General features: G+C 41.6%; 2 protein-coding genes across 2 annotated transcripts; one reads left to right on the forward strand and one right to left on the reverse strand.

The window, feature by feature from the left end:
• Nucleotides 1-941: 941 nt before the first annotated feature.
• On the forward strand, nt 942-21,181 carry LOC109471279 (sperm receptor for egg jelly-like). Its single transcript, XM_019770562.1, has 13 exons — nt 942-1,112; nt 3,015-3,243; nt 4,761-5,051; nt 5,744-6,190; nt 6,816-7,301; nt 7,866-8,052; nt 8,632-8,830; nt 9,346-9,502; nt 17,502-17,593; nt 19,000-19,125; nt 19,851-20,024; nt 20,921-21,052; nt 21,167-21,181. Exons 1-13 carry the CDS (start codon nt 942-944, stop codon nt 21,179-21,181), a joined length of 2,706 nt encoding a protein of 901 aa, XP_019626121.1.
• Nucleotides 12,180-14,987, reverse strand: LOC109471287. Its single transcript, XM_019770577.1, has one exon. It carries the CDS (start codon nt 14,947-14,949, stop codon nt 12,256-12,258), a length of 2,694 nt encoding a protein of 897 aa, XP_019626136.1. The 5' UTR covers nt 14,950-14,987; the 3' UTR covers nt 12,180-12,255.
• Nucleotides 21,182-21,195: the final 14 nt, after the last annotated feature.

Below are 21,195 nucleotides of genomic sequence, written 5' to 3' on the forward strand. Positions count from 1 at the left end.
TCTTCCCACCTCCAGGTATGCACATTGCTTCTTACGTTTCTACACCTTGGCTCAATGTGTATCATACCATGTGGAGACAAATAAACAAATAAATAACCAAATTACACTTTCAAACACAATGAGGTATTTTAAGTGCGGCCATGTAAATTGAGTTTAAGCACAGTTTTTGCACTTTTTTTCTTGTTTTTATGTTGTTCTTTTCAGCACCATCACCCCACTGGCCGCACTTTGCCGTGCACCCAGCACCCTGGTCGTGACGCCCCAGTGAGGGGTTTTGACCAGTATTACATAGAAGTAGAAGTAGAAGGAATTGGACCCAAATTTTCGACTGTACAACTCCAGTTTGTGTCAAGTCCGTGGCGCCCCCGTTATCTAACATGAAGTTTCTATACCTTGGCTCAATATGTACCATATCATATAGAGACAAATAAATAAGCAGATTCCAAATTACGATTTCCAACACAAGAAATTGGATCCAAAATTTTTGACTCTACAACTTTAGTCTTTGTCAAGTTTGTGGCGCCCCCGTTATCTAACATAAAGTTAGATAGAAACAGTGCGTAGATTGATCATATTCATTCATTCATTCATTCATTCATTGACTAAAACTGGAGTTATACAGTCAAATGTCCAATTTTGGGATCAGGATTACAATTTAAACTTGCTTTATAATGATTTCACCAACAATCGTGTTGTTTAATGTTTAGCTTAAGAAGTGGATTTTTATAGGCTTTATAGCCTCTTTATTCGACTATTATGTATGTATGTAAAAATGAACTTTCAATATAAGATTGAATATGCAGCTTGCACTAAATATGAATCAAAATCTCTTCCTGTAACTTACAATTATCTTAGTAGTCTTCTATAATGAAAATAGTCAAATTGCAAATCTGATGCTATTGTTTGGTATTGCAGAGCTTGATGCGGGTTTTATAAGTGAAATGGGGCCTGACGTGGTTGAGTCGTCCGGTACACCGCTGGTTAGTGCCAACGGCGCGGAGAACACACTGGACGGCAACACGGCTACCTACTGGGCTCCATCCCCGGCCGGCGGGTCCCACGGCACCGTACTGTACGACCTGCGCCAGCCGTACTGGGTCTACTACATCAGGGTAATGCATATATTGGTTTATTTCGCAAATACAATAAACAGTACAATTGGCATGTTTCACCTCCCAGCCACTGGCTGAATTGCGTGCACATATTACATATCACTTATTAAAACCATAATGCCGCGACTATTTAAAACCCTAGCTTATTTTCTTTTAAAAACTAGTAAAGTACATGTATATACAAGGACACTAAATACAAGGACACTAAATACAACCTGTACGCACAGAAGGACTGTACGGATATCCTACTATACAGAGTTGTTCAACAGTGTGACAAAGTATGGGATTGAGCTCCTTTTACAACGGTCGGTTCTTGCTGGCAATTGGTCAATCTTTCTGTTCTGTCTGGTCACCCTGCCGCTAATGTTACCTCTAAGTTCAGGCAACCAGTGACTGTACAGATCGGAGTTGTACCTTCTTGGTGAACCTAGCACACAGAGCGACTCTACGGCCTTCAAGTGTTTGGAGTTTCAGCAGAGTAATTACTCTGAATTAATTCACCAGTTTCCCATCCCCAGAATGCTTAGCGAAAACAGGGGGTCTAACCTCATTTGCATAGGACAGGAAGGAATCGGAATGATCCTGGCGACGTTAAACAACTTGCTTTTCACTGTGTTTTGAGGTGTTGGGGCATTTTATGCTCAACATTAATTAAATTACTATAGGTCGAATCTGACAACAAATAGAGAATGAAGTTTATGTGTTCTTTTCAACATGGAACATGTGGTTTCTAACGTTACAGCGTCATATAGCGTTACCACTATACGTTACAAACAATTTATTCAAAAAAATTCATTCTCTGTGCCCCAACACCTCAAAACACACTGAAAAACAAGCTGTTTAACGTCAACAGGATCATTCCGATGCCTTCCTGTCCTATGCAAATGAGGTTAGACTTCCCTGTTTTCTGGTGAATAAATAAAAGACCGTCATTGTACATTTTTGCTCAATTGCGAACTAAGTACAGGTCACGGCAAATAGCGATGGTAGACTAATATATATCAATAGTAGTAAAACTACATGCACGTACATTTATACAGGTTTTGCTTCTTCTCGCTTTTCAAGATAGTTGTAACTGTAAGAACAGATTAAGCTTCTAGTGCGAGGGTTATCGAGTTTTATGAGGAAAATAATTTTTTTTTCTTTTGTACCTAAAGTTCTAAAACTAGGGAGACAATCTTGTAAACAATTGAAGAGAATCTCTCATTATAATACAGAGTACAGTCCACAATAAAATGACTCTCGTCTTCAATCTCATTTAGGTTACAGTAATGACAAATTCTTTGTTGCAGAGGAATGTGGTCGTGTCTACCCTTTTCAACAAAAAGTTGGTGTGAGCTAATCCGAAGTCTTGTAGTGGCTATTCTGTGTCGCATGTTTTCCATCTTTAAATAGTTTTCCTCGTTGTATGAAGTTTTAAGTAATCTGTATATTCGTAGTTTGTTGTTGTTAGGCAACAGCAAGTAAATTTTATGGATGACATCCTCCGTAGATTCCAAATCTAATGCGAGCGGGCGAAAAAAACAAGGTTCCTACAATTTTACTTTTTTTTATACAATTTTACAATTTCACAAGTTTTACTTTGATTCGGTAGGAACATTACATATACACAGCCAGCATCACACATCACTGCCTCAAGGTAAGTAAGAAACAAAACAAAACATTAAATCAGAGCGCCTTTTCTTGTCTCCTCTCTTCATAGTTATCTGCCATTCACCTTCCAGCATGGCAACAGACATATTTGCCCATTTCCGGCATGTTGATCACTGTCAGAAGGCAGCAATTTGTTTTTTTCAAAATCAGGCGAAAATCAATGCGCACGGTAATGTCATCCATGAAAAGTACTTGCTGTGGCCTTACGAATTTCTGCTGTAAAATTTTGGAAATACTTGTCCTCTACAGGTAATCAACTTTGGCGACGGGGCTCATTACGTCACTTCCTTTATCCTGGAATCGTCTGAAACTGGTCAGGACTACACGACCGCTGCAAACTTCACATTTACCCAGGATGCTCCTGTGGGTGTATTTGATGGGTTTTTCGCCAGAGGGCGCTATTGGAGGTTTACTGTGACTGGTGTCGTGGGTGGGAGTGAACCATGGGTGGCAGGAATACAACTTTATGGTACCCCAGGTAAGAATTATGGTTACTGCTTTCTTAGTCACAATCAAGTTTATCAATTAGGCCATGTCGATTTGATGATATGGATGGCATGGTCTGGAAACCCAAAAACTGACGCGAGCGTGCGAATAAAAAAAGTTTGGCAACAAAATTGCCTTTATCATAAAATCTACGTGGTCATGCAGACTGAACGAATGAATAATGACAAGTGACACATTGCATGGCAAATAATCTACTCTTCAAATTCATTTCTTTACATTTTCGTTTTTTTTTGGTTTGATTTTGGCATACTATCGTTTTCTAATATTTTTCGACAACTTACGGTATATATTTGCTCATTTTGCAATTGTTTTGTACGATTTACAGTATGGTTGAAACCTTATTTTTGGAAACGGCCGAAAATTCATGCGCGCGCGGATGCCATCCATATAGTCAAATCAACATGGCCGTACATCCAGAAATGATTATCCAAGGAATGACAAATTCTTTCTTGTACTTAATTTTAAATATATATTGTTTTATTAATTTATTGCCTAACTTCGTTTATACAATTGATCTAAAAACGTCCCAAAAATGACTTTTTTTTTCAATTTCGAAATTTTACAAAAACAGGCAATCTTTAACGGTCCGCTACAGCTCACTGCAAAAACATTTGGAGCAAAAATTTATATCATTTTGTTTGTTAATATATGGATAATAACATATGTTAGACACAATAAAATATGTGTTACTTTCTGTGAGATACAGAAGGTCATAGATGGTCTAATTTGGGCGAGACCAATGCCTTCACAAGGTGAAAATCCGCCATTTTGAAAAATGGCCGTTGCCATGGCAACAAGTAACCAGGGGCCCAAAACTTTCCCATTTTTGTAGGTTTGGACCAAGGCCCTACCACCACACAAAGTTTGAGAAAATTTGATTTTTTTAGTTTGGCCACTTTTTTTCTGATTTGCTTGGTTTTTACAGACATCCGCTCTTAAGCTTTCGTCTCCCTTGTACGGTTATAATAATAATAACTTTATTGCACAACAGTTTTACATGGTACAAAGTATGGCAAAACTTATCTATAAATTTAACTATGGACTAAACTAACTAATACAGGAGTTTGTGGCTGATATAGGATGTGAATGAACTTTTACAATATTGGAGGAATTTCTTATGTCTAGACATTGTTTGATATACATTCCTATATCTACCATACATGAGTTATCACAGGTCATTATAATCTTAAATTTGCTACTTAAATATTATATTTACATTTTCATTATTATCTATTTGTTATTTTTCAAAGGCCTAAAAGATGAAATATCTAAACCATTTATTTACAAACATCGTGTCCAAGTTATTAAGTAAAAAGTCAGTCTTTTTACACGACCAAGTCTTTTCAACGCTTTCAACCGTCTGTCACCTTCCTCAGGGCAATTTTGACTGGTTCACATTGCACTGCAGCACAGGTGTCGCTGCTATAGATGCATTCCCAAACGTACACTATTTACATAATATCTACACGTTAACACTTTGCCGTACAGGGTGGGTCCGGCCGTTGGGCTGCTGGACAGACAGTTCCTCCCGAGCAATCCAGCCGCTGGAGGGGACGGATCCGCTTCTTTCCGATGCCTACGGGAGCCGGCAGCAGGCTCTGTACAAGTGTTACACCGTCTCCAGAAGTCTGGGCTACGATGTGTTTGCTTTGCAGGCCGGCGGGTGGTGCGCCTCTACTGCCACCGCCCGGGAGACCTACCAGATGTACGGGGCATCCTCAGCCTGCCAGGCGGACGGAGAGGGAGGAGGCTGGGCGAATGAAGTCTACGAAATCATCGGTAAACACGCAATACTTGTTTTTTTTTTCATTCCAAAAGTTATCCTATAACATGGTCACTCCATGGTAACCAACACCAATACAGAAGACAAATGCATAAATAGGTAATAGACATACTAATTTTGACCTCGGGAAATTCGTGTAAAGTGCCTTTCCCAAGGGAACAAGATTGCTGGCATGGCAGGATTCGAACTCGAGACCTCTTAGTTCCGATTCGAACACCCTTGCCTTGCGCCACATCACCAAACATTTCTTTTTTACCTTCAAATCTCTCTTTCGGAAAGCCATGCTGGTGAATACACCCAAAGCAATTTTCAGGGTGGCAAAATTGAACATATTTTGAGCAAGGCAATCTGTATAATATTGAAACATTTGTATCAGTTATTTTGGGTATTTCAAAACAGCGCAGAAACAAGCCCCAAGACAAGTCTTTGTTTTACCCCAGTGCCCCAAAAATCAGGGCCCTAACAATAAACGTTTATCCGAGTTCAGAATTTTACTCAGTTTAGGTCGATAAACATTGGGAGTGTTGTTTCAACTTAGCATATAGATCAGTGACTAGTATATTGACTTTAAAAAGTATTATCTTTGAGCCTCATAAATTGGACTGGGCACCATCAAATGTGTCTATATGTGTCGTTGAGATTCTCTTACGGGGCATAATGGACTAAGACATCTACAATATTTTTGCAGATGAAGACCACAACCCGTACAGGTCATCATTCCTGTCCAACGATAGGATGTTTCAGTGTGGAAACGACCCGACAGTGTTCGCCCTTTCGGGGGAAAATGGAAGCATTGGACACATGTTGAGCCCAAACCACGGCAGCGGCAGGTATCTAAGAAACAGCGCGTGTAGTTGGATCATCGACGCCGGCGAAACTGGGCCAATTTCCCTAAACTTCACCGAGTTTAGCCTCGAAAACAGCACTGAGTGTTCCAACGACTATGTGGCTGTTTACGATGGTCCAGGCGTGTCGTCACAGTTGCTGGGGAAATTTTGCGGCGACGAGGAACCAGGACTGATGAATTCAACGGCTCAGTATTTGTTCGTCGTCTTCAGATCTGATGATTCGTTGGAATTCCAAGGATTTCTGGCGGATATCATTGTCACTGCAGGAATGGCAAAGACTATCCCAGGTAGAGTACGTTTTGTAATAATGAATAATGATGATAATAATTAATGATGATGAAAAGGAATGGTTTATTTGGCATTTCATACAAACATATTACACTTGCAGTCTGAAGACATTAATACAATCATGTTAGACTAAAGCGTTAAAAGATAAAATTGCACAAACGCATTAACATTATTATTATATTCAAGTACCTACTACTACTATTTATAATATTGTCGGAATCAAAGTATTACATATATCATTAGATTGGTATTACTATTAGTTTAAGAAGGGTGCGTTATATATATTACATAATTCATATGTTATATATGACATGTTATGTATATTATGTATTACATGAATTATATAGTACATTAACTAATTAAACTAATCGAATTAAATATTAAATCTATACCAACTCGTCTATATTGCTTCTATCCAATTCGTACAACGTAAGAATTTGAGACTTCTGAAGACAATTGGTATTGAGATAATAATATGTGGCCTGCTCGTTTAGATTCGTTGTAAATGGGTTGTAGTCTGGGGTTTTCTCAAAACTGCCTTTTCATTATTAAGAGGCATATCAACCATTGTTAAATTCACAACATCTTGAAGTTAACGCTTTACTTTTATTTCAACTTGTGCAGAATGTTATCCAAATATCACCCTTGCCGGAGGAGGACCGACCATGGACCAAGCCTTAGCAGTTGAAAGACCGGTGCCCTTTGCCATCCAAGCTCTTACTCACGTCACATGCAATGAGACATACACCATAGAGTTTCAGTGGATGGTCTATTCCCACGTTGATGGTTCGCTTCAGTTGACTAATATAAGCGTGCCAACAATTTACCAAGAAATCTTCATACCAAAAAATACCCTCGGCCCTGGCTTGTTCAGATTTGATTTGAACGCGACAGTCGTGATAGAGCGAACTGGTGCGAGAAATTCTCTTGTAGGAACACAGTGGGTGGAGGTAATGTTGTCACCGTTGCTTTCGTCCATCGTGGGCGGGGCCGCCAGAGCCGTGAGCCGAGGGGAAGACTTGGTGCTCAACGCTTCGGCATACGACCCCAACAGGATTGTAACAAACTCAGCAGATTTCAACTTCACCTGGAGTTGCTTGGAAGACGCCGGTACGTTGCAATTAGAAGTTTCCCCTTACTTCAGTTTGCTCTCATTATACCCAAGGCCATGTTGATTTGATAATGTTCCCCGGGAACCTCAAAACTGATGCGAGCGTGCGAATGAAAGAAAGTTTTGCGAAAACAAGTTGCTTTCATTACGAGATCTACATGGTCATGAATGTTGAACAGCTGACACAGAGTGTGGTATGACGAATAATTATAATCTACTGTTCAAATTTATTTCTGTACATTTTAGTTTTTTTCTGTTAGATTTTAGCATTTTTTTGCAACATACGGTATATATTTGCTCATTTTGCAACTGTTTTGTGCGATTTTTTCCCCCTTTTTGGGGGGGGGGGGGTTGGGGGACTTCATGAACCGATAATTCATGTGCGCGCGGATGTCATCCATATGATTGAATTAACATGGTCTAATTTAAATCAGAAGGATGATTTAAAAAAAATTCATTGACAACAACACTATTCATTCATTCTGCAAATGCCATCTTTCTAGTTTATTTTCAGAATTGAAAAATCATTGATTGCTAGAATGTGTTTATCCCTTCCATACCAGGCCGTCCGTGCGGTATATTCGCGGACGGAGGGCGGAGGTCGCACTACAGGGTCCCGCAGGCGTCGCTACCGGTCTCCTCCAACGTCTTCAACATTTCAGTATCATCAACGTCCGGCCAACAAACATCCTCACCCTTCCAGCAGAGAGTTGAGCTGAGGAACGGGACAGTGCTGGAGGTCGACATCATGTAAGTACTACCATTGTCTGTCAGCACAAGAAATGGCGTCTACCAAACTTCTACATGATACATAATATATAGATGAACTCCAAGCGCTATTGAAGACTTAACAATTATACAAAATATACAAGAATATGTCAAAGCAGGACACTTTCAGGTAGTTGATGTCATGCAGGAATTAACGTATACTGACAAAATATGTGTTTCCATGTGTTTCAAAAAGAGAGGAGAAACTGTGACCAGCAGTAAACGATATATAAATAGAATACTGTATTACATTTTTGTACATAGAACTAAAGTAGTACTTAGCGTTAGAATGTAACGTTTCAATGTTCAGTAGGATATTTTATATCCTATATATAGATCACATATGGTCACGTGCATTTATCTTATCTGGGCAGTAATAAAGATTATTCACTATAATGGATGAAACGTAGATTCTGCATCTGCATTGTATAGTTGCCTTTCAATGTGACCATGTATTTATGCTGCAGTTGTTTCTTTATAGTCCATGACCTTCTAACCGCCTCATATCTAATAGAAGTGCAAAATAACACAGTTTTTACGTTCTACTTTTAACCTACACAGCGGCTGCAACCAGAGGGATAACCCGTCCGAACGTCTGGTGCTGCTGGCATCATGTAGGAACTGCCCGCTGTCCACAGAGTACCGATGGTCGCTTCTAGACCATCCAGCTGGTGTTCAGATGGAGGGGGAAGACTGGAGTGGCCTTCTCTCTACCACCAGCACATCACCCAGTCTTGTTCTACAAGCTAATTCTTTTAAGGTTCGTGTACAATTAGATGATTTCGGCAACACTTTCATGAGCACTTACTGCAGTTTGTTAAACGCATCCAACGGAATTTCAGGGTGGCAAAACTGGAAATATTTTGAATGAGGACTGTTAGTAGAAAATCATCAATCAGTGACTGTTTTTGAAAGGTAGAAACACGTACCTCCAAATTTTCGATGTCCAACTGGTTGTGGACTGTATAATATTGACACAAACTACCCCACATAAGCACATATGAATTAGAATTCCATACTTTAGACATTTAGAAAAGCACAGAAAGAAGTCCCAAGAGCGAGGAGCCTTTATTTGCTGGATGGTACCCCAAAAATCAGCTCAGGATCCTACATGTAACCGTTTCCCGTCTCAAGTATGAATGCCGATATACATTGGGTTAGCGTTGCTTCAACTTATATGTATTTACGTGACTAGAATAAGGACTTAAATATCTGGTGTTCAATCGCTAAAAGCTTTGACAACACAGCCTGATAACAATTACGTATTTGTTACAGATTCCAGGGTCATACAGGATTCGCTTGGATGTAACTGCTTCTAGTGAAGCCCGTGGGTTTGTTGAGTGCGACGTCAATATGGACAGTGCGCCCGAGAGCGGAACTTGTGCCGTTCAGCCAACGCCTGACAACAAGGAATTTTCTGTAGTGTGTGAAGGTAAGTTCCTGGTAACCAATCTTAGTCTCAATATCGAAAAGAGCAGAGTTCATTCCCAGTGTGATTGCTTCAAACTTTACATTCTTGTCAGGTTTGACACCTTTGAGGAGGTGATTGTCACTTGTTATTTCAATCTTTCCATAGTCACTTGTTATGTCAATCCTTCCACAAATGTGTTAAATTTTCAAAAACATATAAGATAAAAAGTCCAAATTTTAAGAAGAGCCTAATATAAAGGGCCTTGAACTTTCCAAAACGTTTGTAGCCGTTCTTCTTTGGCAGTTCAGTCTATGGTAGACTATCTGGGTGTTCAGTCTATGGTAGACTATCTGGGTGTTCAGTTCAGTCTATGGTAGATTATCTGGGTGTTCAGTTCAGTCTATGGTAGACTATCTGGGTGTTCAGTTCAGTCTATGGTAGATTTTCTGGGTGTTCAGTTCAGTCTCTGGTAGACTATCTGGGTGTTCAGTTCAGTCTATGGTAGACTATCTGGGTGTTCAGTTCAGTCTATGGTAGACTATCTGGGTGTTCAGTTCAGTCTATGGTAGACTATCTGGGTGTTCAGTTCAGTCTATGGTAGACTATCTGGGTGTTCAGTTTAGTCTATGGTAGACTATCTGGGTGTTCAGTTCAGTCTATGGTAGACTATCTGGGTGTTCAGTTCAGTCTATGGTAGACTATCTGGCTGTTCAGTTCAGTCTATGGTAGACTATCTGGCTAGTTCCGTTCAGTCTATGGTAGACTATCTGGGTGTTCAGTTCAGTCTATGGTAGACTGTCTGGGTGTTCAGTTCAGTCTATGGTAGACTATCTGGGTGTTCAGTTTAGTCTATGGTAGACTATCTGGGTGTTCAGTTCAGTCTATGGTAGACTATCTGGCTGTTCAGTTCAGTCTATGGTAGACTATCTGGGTGTTCAGTTTAGTCTATGGTACCGGTAGACTATCTGGGTGTTTAGTTCAGTCTATGGTAGACTGTCTGGCTGTTCAGTTCAGTCTATGGTAGACTATCTGGCTGTTCAGTTCAGTCTATGGTAGACTATCTGGCTGTTCCGTTCAGCCTATGGTAGACTATCTGGCTGTTCCGTTCAGCCTATGGTAGACTATCTGGCTGTTCAGTTCAGTCTATGGTAGACTATCTGGCTGTTCAGTTCAGTCTATGGTAGACTATCTGGCTGTTCAGTTCAGTCTGTGGTAGACTATCTGGCTGTTCAGTTCAGTCTATGGTAGACTATCTGGGTGTTCAGTTCAGTCTATGGTAGACTATCTGGCTGTTCAGTTCAGTCTATGGTAGACTATCTGGCTGTTCAGTTCAGTCTATGGTAGACTATCTGGCTGTTCAGTTCAGTCTATGGTAGACTGACTTTGGGCGTTAAAAACAGCGCAGAAACAAGTGCCAAGAGGAACCTTTAGTTTCTCGGTGGTACCCCAAAAATCAGCCCAGGATCCTATCAGTAACCGTGTAGCCGTTACGTACCGTATATTTCCCAACCTATTTGTTTGTTTTGTTTTGTTTTGTTATGAAGGAATGCTTCCTATCATAGGCTGGTTCTAGCTATTTACTGGTTGTTCTAAAAATAATTATGGAAACCATGTAGCTTTTTTGGGCGTTAGTATGAAATGATGACGAAAATGTGCCAAGAAATTGTAGCAAATGTCAATATTACACAAATTTTTCCATCCATAATATTTTTGGTTTGCCGCCCTGAAATTGCATTGGATGCCTTTGAACCCTTGCTCATATCTGCATACCTGCATATACCATCTCCGGGTTGTTTTTGGGCTGTAGATCTTCACTATAGCTTGTACTGGAGATGTACATAATATTGGCCCAATTCCTGTCCAGTCGGTTTTTAAACTCATTGACTGTCCTAACCACTTTTTTTGGCAAGGAATTCCAGTCCTTCACAGTTCTAACGTTGGATAACTATCCTCTGACCCTATTCCTAGCTAGTGGTACTTTGAGTTTATCCGTTTATGGATGTTCTGTTGACGTAAAATTAATCTAATACGTATAGTGTAGCTTCTAAAAATGGCACATACACATTAGGTCGAATTTACAAAATAATATGCCATTCATGTCAAAATATATAACGACGATTTTCATCACGGAAGAATGAACTAAACTTCTCTCAGTGGAAAAGAATCTAGATTTATTGTATATCATGAAGCGCAAAGAAAATAGGAATAAATTCTATATAATATGACATCTCTAAAAATACAACTACAATTCTAAATCAAGCCATTGGTTTTAAGTAGATGTTAAAATCAATACTTTAATATTCTTAAAGTATTATCCTTACACAGCGCGTCTATGAAATGTTTAACCAAATATTCTATTTCAATTGTCCCCCTTAATATGTTTTCGTTTCTGTAAAATATATCAATATCCTTATAAAGTATATGATTATTATTAGTATTATTATTATCATCATCATTATTATTATTATTATTATTATTATTATGATGATGATTATCATTAGTATGACGATTATTAGTATTACGATTAGAATAATTCTATATAATGAGTATTTGTAAAATGATTAAAATATGATATACTGTATTATCCATATTTTGATAAGGTCGTACTTTATGTATGGCTTTGACTAACGAAATCATTTTCTGAAAGTAAAGCACAGCAATGATGATTTTAACCATTTAAAATCAATGTCTAGCCGAATATAATAAGTTCTATTACAATTTCCTTAATATATGAAAACAATTATGTAGAGCATATATAAGTTTAAGAGAACACCTTATGGAATGTGGTTGCCCGGGTGTGCAGCCTGTCTCTGCGGCTTCAGCAGGTCAATCTTCCGTAGCAGCTCGTCGGCCGACGGCCGCTTGGAGGGGTCTACTATCCAGCAGGACCTGATGATGCGGTACACCGGCAGCGGACAGTTCTCCGGCTGCTGCAGACGGACGCCTTTCTTCAGCAGCTCCAACAGTGTGCAGACGTCCGGGTGCATGGGGCCTCCAGCGTAGCGCGGCTCCTCCCCAAAACTAGCGATCTCCCACAGCAGCACGCCGTACGACCACACGTCACTCTCACACGTGTACACTCCGTCCCGTAACGACTCCACGGCCATCCACTTCAGCGGCAACAGCTCCTCCTCCCCGCCCTGGTTCGTGCGTTTGTACGCCGATGACACGTAGACGTCACGCGATAGTCCGAAATCCGAGATCTTAGCCACCATCCTGTCACTGATGACGACGTTACGAGCGGCGATGTCTCGGTGCACGATCTTCAAACGTGCCAGCTCTGCTAACCCACAGGCCACGTCACAAGCGAAACCGAGACGCTCTAACATTTTCCTATCCCCCGTGATCTTGTATTGTTCCCGCAAACTCCACAGATACCGGCGGAGTTCTTCATTGCTCGCGTACTCTACCAGGATGTACTGAGGCTCCGACTTCGTCAGAAATCCATAAAGCTTCACCACATTCGGGTGTCCCTCTTTGTCCTCGTGGATTCTCGCGAGAATGTCCATTTCGCGGCGAAAGTCGCGGACAGCAGACGCCGTCATGCGGTCAGGACGGATAGTTTTAGCCGCGACCAGGACCTCGTAGCCCAAATCCGGTACGTGCAGTCTTGCCCGTACGACATGACCGAACTCTCCTTCCCCGATCATGTGTTCAAGGTGGATGTCCTCTCTATCTATTTCCCATGATGAAAGGGTTTCTATGAATGGTGTCATTTCCAAGTCCGCTGTTGGCTGTTCTGGTCTTTGGCTTCGGCGACTCCGTTTCACCAGGACTCCAGTAACGATGCAGGCGATAAGAACAATAGTCGGGATAACAGACGACAACACTACAACTACGACTTGATTCTTCTCAGGCCTTGGGGTATTCTGGCAAAACTCGCCTGACTGTCCTTCAGCACAAATACAGCTGCCATTGACTGGATCACACAAGGCGTTGTTTTCACAGTAACACCTCAGTCTGCAGTCCCTCCCGAATGTGCCAGGTGCGCAGATGTGCTCACACCTGTCTCCACGACGGCCGGGAGGACACAGACACCCCGCCCACCTGTCACACGTCCCTCCGTACTCACAGTCACACACTTGGCTGCAATTTTCCCCATGATAGTTAGGTCGACATTGGCTAGCGTTTAGTATGAAAGTCGCATTGAAAAGTTGACCATGTTCAGCCTGTACCATACAGCTATATTTGCCGTTAGCTGACTCTAGGATCGGCTGGAAGCTGATAGAACTGTTTTTGACTGTCCCCCCTTCTGCGATGACTTTTCCTGTTTGATAGGCCCATGTCATATTTGCCACGATGATATGTGGAGCCAGGCATGTCAAAGTTAGATTGGTACCGATGTACTTCACGACTGAATCGCCAGGTGTCTCTACGATGACAACTCCAGGCCAGGGAATATCACAGGCCCTCCCTCTCCAGCCCGGGTGGCACTTACAGGCACCGTTAAAGCCATGACAGCGGGCGCCGTTCTTACAAACACAGTCCTTGTCACAGTACAGACCGTACCGGCCCTCAGGACATCCTGTAATGTTGTACTGAAATGTCCACTCAAACAGAACTGGCCCGCTTTGGAGCAGGAAATTGGCGCCACATCGAAACCAGTTCGATGACGTGGCCCACATTTCGTTCAACTCTCCTGCAAATATATAGCGGTCATTTTCGTCTATCTTGAAGTTGCCACTTCTTACCCACTGAGGCAAGTCGTTATCGAGAGTGGTATCCAATATAGTAATCCTCCCTTTAGACTTCCGCTCTCGGCTGCGACATTCAAGTTCGACTCGTCCTTGGTGATGCGCTTTGGAGGAGAGTAGGGCATAGTTTCCTAGACCTAGCGCAGCTAGGCTTCTAGACCTAGCGACAAACCTGGCGGAACATTCGCCTTTGAAATTGAAGACAAAGTTAGCGGCTCTGTTTCTCTGCAAGTTTTGAAGAAAGTCTTCGTACGACCCAAGTATCTTTCCGTCAATTGAAAACAAATGTCCGTCACTACTGATTACTTGGGTATAGTCCCCGTCCCTGTCTTTATCCGGAAGGACTGGCGTTTCACACCGTTTGTTATAGAATGGCGGGTATTCAGGCACGTCTATGACTACGATAACGAGGGTTACGTACAAGACATTGTTGTTCCCGGTGTTTGTCAGCTCCACTGTCAGGTTGTACCGTGAGTGTGTCCTGTAGTCCAGCGGAGCCGCTACGACCAGCACCAAGTCCTCGGCACGAACCCCAAACCGTCCCCAATCGTCCCCCGTGGTGATGTTGACAGACCAACACGTACCGTTGGCGTCGTCTGCAGAACTGGCGACAACAGGAAAATCTCTCAGCCGCACCACCGTGCTACCGACTGACACATCTTCCGGTATTTCCGTGACGCGTTCACCCAAAACTAAAGAGTTGTGGTGAACCTGGGAGCTAAATAGTAGCTCGGCTAGCAGAAATATAGCACCGACCGCAGCACGTAGTAGCATTCTCACTTTGTATAGCGATGGTCCTGACAACAGGTGAACTATTTTTCTAGCCACTTTTTTTGAGGAAGTGTCTTACTGCTTCCTTTTGCTATTCCTCTTTTGGGTTGAGATCGCCTCTAGGTAAGTTCAAATTGCGGCTAGACAAAAACCAAAACAACAAAATTTATTTTTACAGCTCTTTGGATAAGGTTAAAAACTTCATGTTGGAAAGTCATGATAACATAACACAGAAAGAAATTATATGTTACGTAGGTTATTGTAGGTTAGGTTGAAGTGGGACAACCCCTTACCACCACCCCTCCGCCAGTACCTAATGGTAGGGCCCGTTCAAGGGTCAGGAGTCAGGAGAGGGCCGGATGCCTGGAAAATATATCAGACATTTGACATTTGAGTGACGTCTGGCAGGGCAGGGGAGTGGGGCCCTTTTGAGGGGCAGGAAATAAATTGTTGGCACGGAGATCTGGCGTGTTCGACTGATCCTTGGTATCCCAAGCACGGACCCAACATTTGGCGTTGTCGGCAGGACGCCAGGGGAGATCTCATGGGAACGTGGAAACCAGGAAGATCGGAGAACTTTGTGTCTCGGTGCAAGGTTGGAGATCTGTGTTAAGTATGGATATTGCAACATTATAAAGATCTCTAAACGCCTTTGTTGAATTTTCCGGGTAGGAAAATATTGTTTTGGTGACTGAGTTGTGGGTTTTCAATTATATTGCTCCATTATCTTAGACTGGTGGGTCTGTAGTTAGCTTTGTCATAGTGGCCTTTTTTAGATAAAGTAGTCACGTTTTCGTGCATCCTATCACCAAATCTCCTTGTTTAGAGTGATTTCTTGAATATGAGTGTTAACGGATCAGCTAGCTGTTCAGAAAGTTCTTCGAAAATTCTAGGGCTAAGGCCATCAGGACTGGTAAGCAGCTCAAGTTATGTGGGCTTAGTTTTTGGAGGCCAAACTCGTTTTCCGGGCCGCAAGAGCCCTTCCCCGCCTATCTAAATTACCTCTACGGGGGAGTCTAGCCCGGGGTGAGTTTGGCTGGCCCTACAAACGAATAGTAATAGGGCCGGACAAACCCCTTGGGCTCAACTCCCCCGTAGCAGTAATTTAGATAGGCGCAGAAGGGCTCTTGGCTGCCGAAGGAAAACGGCTAACGGCCCGATACTAGTTTGGCACCCAGCGGGTAAGTTTTTGCAGTAGTTTCAGACTCTCTGTCGAGAAATACATAATTCTGGGCATAGACTTGGTCTTCCGACGGCGTCGAGTGGGTATCCCCGGAATCTCACGTGTGGAACTGTGTATTTAATAGTTCTACTTTTTGCTGTGGATCAGAAATAAGTCTGCCTTTATCTTTCGGTAGGTCATGAGTTCGATCCCCGGCTGAGTCATACCAAAGTTTTTGAAATGGTGTAACATACTGCTTTTTCTGCTTAGCACTCAAAGTTTGGGAAAGAGGACGGGAGTTAAACACACACCACTTCCTGTAGACTAGCCCCCAACTGCTGTACCGACTTCTGTGTGTGTCCTAGGGTTAATGAACGGAGATGGCCGCCGCCCTATGCGTCACTTGACGCGGGAAGGCTCTTTAACTTTTATCTTTCAGTGGCACAATTCCAGAATGGTCAGTACAATGATGTTTGATAAACTTCCAGAACCTCTTCCTACATGTTATACTGTTCTAAACACTTTCTGGGGCAATGGTCTCATCTACCCTCACCTCTCAAAAATAAGTACCCCCTGGAATAAAATGACCCCCGGACAAATCTTCAAAATCTAATAAAAGTACCCCCTGGAATAAATAATGACAACTCTTAAACGTTCAATAGAAGTACCCCTTTGGAATAATAGTACCCCCCGGACAAATCTTCAAAATCTAATAAATGTACCCCCGGACATATCTTGAACGTTTAATAGAAGTACCCCCTGGAATACAAGCACTATCGGACAAATCTTCAAGATCTAATAAAAGTACCCCCTGGAATAAAAGGACCCCCAAGACAAATCTTCAAAATGTGCCCCCTGGAATAAATGCACCCCCGGACAAATCTTCAAAGTCTGATAAAAGAACCCCCTGGCATAAAAGTACCCCCCGGAAAATTTAAAAATTGACATGTAAGCAACATATATATATAGGTATGCTCCATCCAAAGATGTGTTCTTACGGTGTATGTGTGCGTCTATATGACCCCGTCACTTGCATTTTAAGAGACAATACAATCACTACTCCTCCTGGAGCCCTCTTACATAAAATACATTATAACTGCATTCACTTCGAACTACTTGTCTTACTAACATTGGACATCCAATAATAAAAGGATACAATAAATGTTCTTAAAGCAAATTTTACACATTCAACATCAATCAATAACCTCATTTAACAAGTAACATTTTAAAATGTTAGCCTGAATTATCATTTTTTTCTGAGAAATTTACACATTTATTCTTCTTGTAATAACATCATTTAATAACAAAAGTACAATGTACGATTTTCATGTGCCAACACTTGCCAATAATCATTAACGTTGGTTTTGCAATTTTGTTCTATTTGCTTCTACAGGATTCAGTGATACGGACACACCACTGACGTATTCACTTTATCAGGAGCCCGCTTTTCCCGCCGGATTTCCGCAGTTTCTGCTCAGCTGGCCGGTAAGGGCATGGTCATATTTCCAAGCCGGAGCCCGGCAGGGTTGTTTGCGTGAACGAAAAAAAAAAAAATTGTATTAAGAGTATACACAAAAAGTGTCCATGATTATGTTTTGCTGTCTTATATCATAATTTTCGTTCCAAACGACTGCCCGGTCGGGCCCCGAGTTGGGAGATGTGACCGCGCCTCAAGCAACCGTAACATCCCTAAAGGGTATTCATACAAGTGTTAACAAATGCTAAAACCAATTGAATTCAATAATTGTTTTCCAAGAAATTTCAGTCTTTATTCGACGGGAACCTTGGCTGTGTATACTCGTAGCAGGTATTCCAGTTAAAGTAGAACTGATTATTTATCCCATTTATTTAGTTCAGAAAAGTATTTGACTCTAAAGCGACGGTCACAACACGCCGTACGTGTTTTTCTCCGTACGTTTTTTTGGGAGGCTACGTCTGCTACGTTTTTCTGAAAACGTGGAGAAGGAGTGGCGTCGACGCACATCAGTCGCACGTTACTCGCACGGTTTCACAAAGTGTAAGAGTGTGGTCTGCACGCCAAGTCTGGCCGTGAGCGGTTGCGTGCATCGTACGTTGAGCAAGTGGTAAGTGAGTTGTACGTGCTTCCAACGTACGATCTCTGTGTGATTGCAACTTTACCGTAAGGAGGCCGCACTCACGCGCTTCTTCCGCACGGCACGTACGGAGCACGCGCGTCGCACGTACTCGCACGCACGTGTGGTGAATCCGCAGACCGCACGTAGAAAAAGTTTTACATGCACTTAAAGTTCTACAGCGTGTCTGCGTGCTCCCAAATCCGTAGGATTCCGTACGAAGGTGGTACTCACCACTCACGGATTCCCTACGTTTGCCCACGTTTTTGCACGTAGACAGCACGCAGAAGCACGTACGGCGGGTTGTGATCGCCGCTTAAAACGTGCTTATCGGTATTGTAGGGATAAGTGTATTTTATTTAAATATCCCATTAATGGGTCAGTAGGGTGTTGTGTTTTCCTATTCATTCATCCATTCATTCATTCATTCAGGAAGATTGCTGTAACTCCTGGTGGTATAATGGGAAAGACCTTTATACAAATAACTATCCCATGCAAAAGCAGTTAGCACGTTTTTGAAACAATATAATTTTTGGTACTAAAAGAATGTATAAATAACCAAAGCTCTGGTAGCTTTTAACCCTACATTAAAGGCAAGTGTCATACCTTTACTTTGAGACATATTATTCCTCTGTTCATACGATTGTGATCTCTAGAATTACTACTCTCTTACATGTTGTTAGATGTGTCCATGAGCACCGAATTTTAATAACAACTACAAAAAGATAGCATGCGGCTATTTAGTGAACGCACATAATAATAGTATTCCTGAAAACTCATAATGCATTTTAATACTAGGATGGCCGACTGCCTGCAATGCCACTGCCCGTGGGTTTGCCGTCTACCAACTTCACGTACAACTTGGAAGTCCATGTCTCTAACGCACGTGGAGCTACTGTTATCTCCAACACTATGCCAGTTCAGGTAAAGAGCTTTGACAATATCAATGGGTCATGTGGCGTAACAGTAGAGTGTTTGTCTCAGAACCAAAAGGTTGCGAGTTCAAACTTTGATTTACTAACTCCAGACAGTAGGATTTTGGACAATCGAGGCATGCTTCTACTCTTTTTCCCTTAAAGAGATGTGAAGGGTTTATTGAACATGTCATTTTGTAAACTGTTTCACGGATAATTGTAGAACCTCTACAGCTGAACCAATTAAATAGCTGAACCAATTAAATAGCTACTTTAATTACTAAATGATTTTAAGAGAGCACTAAACACATGACCCCTGACCTCATGGACTGACTTATCTTTCGACTGGAATGACACGGACTTTGATTATGCCTTATGGCTTTGACTGTTTGTTTTTGGTTGACATGTCATGTTTCCAATGATTGACTACTTGTGCTCTTTGTTCATATCATTTATCATCTCTACGTTTAAGTAATCGATTGTCTACATGTATGTCCTTTGTACTTGTGCTTTTTTTTTAATGTTGGGCTACCTTGGAAATTAGTTGTCCTAAACTGAAAGTACCACCCAACCGTTTTTAACATAAATAAATAAATAGAACAGAATGTGCATATGTGACTGTCGTAATGTCGGCATCTGTATTGAGACTGGACAACATGGATTATTTCTCAAGATGTTATTTATCATTTTGTAACTGTCCCTTACAAGTGATGAGATGATGTATTATTTCTACAGGTTCCGTTGCCAACTGAAGAAGAAATATCCTTCCTACTTGGTAACTTGAGCAGCACTCTTGACACGCTGATAGACACCGGCGACACGAGAGAAGTCCTGAACCTCGTCCATCGTGTCAGCTCTATCCTCAACGCAAACACACCCAATGGTCAAATGAAAGAAACCGCTGCAGAGGTACTAAGTCCTGTTCTATAAGCATAACAGTTCATCTGAGTTGGTAAATTACATACAATATGAATCTGAATCTTTATTGAATGTTCTTGCCCATGTGTGCTAAATGCACAAATGTGACCAAATGGGGTCGAGACGATACAAAAATTTATGAGTACTGCATACTGGAACGCTATATTCTAATGCTAAGTGCTAGGAGACTATATATTACAACAATACCATATACTACCTATCATCTACTGTTAGTCGCCCTTTCTTCTCTCTTTTTGAAACATCTGGAAACATAATTACATAGTTTGTCTACTGCCCATTCGTTCTTGCATGACATCAAATGTTTAAACGTGTCCTGCTTTGATGTTTTCGTACATATCTTGTCTATTTGTAAAGTATCGAATAGAATCTGGGAAACCAGGTGCTTCGAATTAACGGGAAGGGCACGGTACCGACTTCTGGCTGTAACGTCAGCAATGGGTCAGAGTTCATAGTCGGAAGTCGGTACCACCCCCCGTCTACAGTACTTGGGTCAGATAGCTAATGAAAATCGACAAATTCGATCGAAGATTGCGGTACGTCAAATGTACTTTTGAGTTGGATATCTGTTTGATTTTCACAAAGTCTTCCTCTGTATTTCGTTCCTCTCCAAATGTTTCTCTTTCTAATAGTAAAATAACCAGTAATGATCTTAGTATAACAAGTCCGTAATATGGAGGCTAAACGGTTTCACAGCCTGTAGAAGACTTTTATTTTGTAGAAGAAACCAATAACACACCGGGCTATGTATAAATGTAAAAGTCTCAATTACAATAACCCGTTATCCCATGCCTTTTATGTTTCCATGATACGGTTGGGAGAATTTCATGTGAATCAAAGGCTTGAGGTGACGCTCTGTGTTGTTGTAGGCGAGGAGAACTATGGCGAGACAGGTGCAGGTTGTAGCTGGGCAGCTGCAAACTTTGGCAGGCTACAGAAAGCTTGCCAGTGTGCTTGCTGCGCTGACAGCGGTTGGAGACCAGATGACAGCTGATTTACAGGTACATAAACAATATTGTGGAGGTGAAATAGTGTCAAATATGGTAATTTCCAATACTGAACAGTGTCACATCATATAAGGTGTCAAATAATAAATTCACGTTTTTTTCTTCCAGAAATGGTTGCTCTAAATTGCTGTTGAATA

This window comes from Branchiostoma belcheri, unplaced genomic scaffold, assembly GCF_001625305.1.
Source record: "Branchiostoma belcheri isolate BF01 breed outbred unplaced genomic scaffold, Haploidv18h27 scaffold245, whole genome shotgun sequence".
Lineage (NCBI taxonomy): Eukaryota > Metazoa > Chordata > Leptocardii > Amphioxiformes > Branchiostomatidae > Branchiostoma > Branchiostoma belcheri.

Bases quoted from the DNA above. Each gene is read 5' to 3' on its own strand.
- LOC109471279 (XM_019770562.1), top strand. From the start codon at position 942: ATGGGGCCTGACGTGGTTGAGTCGTCCGGTACACCGCTGGTTAGTGCC. The intron at 7,302-7,865 runs GTACGTTGCAAT...CTTCCATACCAG, and splicing joins GAGTTGCTTGGAAGACGCCG to GCCGTCCGTGCGGTATATTC. The intron at 19,126-19,850 runs GTAAAGAGCTTT...TTATTTCTACAG, and splicing joins CCAACACTATGCCAGTTCAG to GTTCCGTTGCCAACTGAAGA.
- LOC109471287 (XM_019770577.1), bottom strand. From the start codon at position 14,949: ATGCTACTACGTGCTGCGGTCGGTGCTATATTTCTGCTAGCCGAGCTA.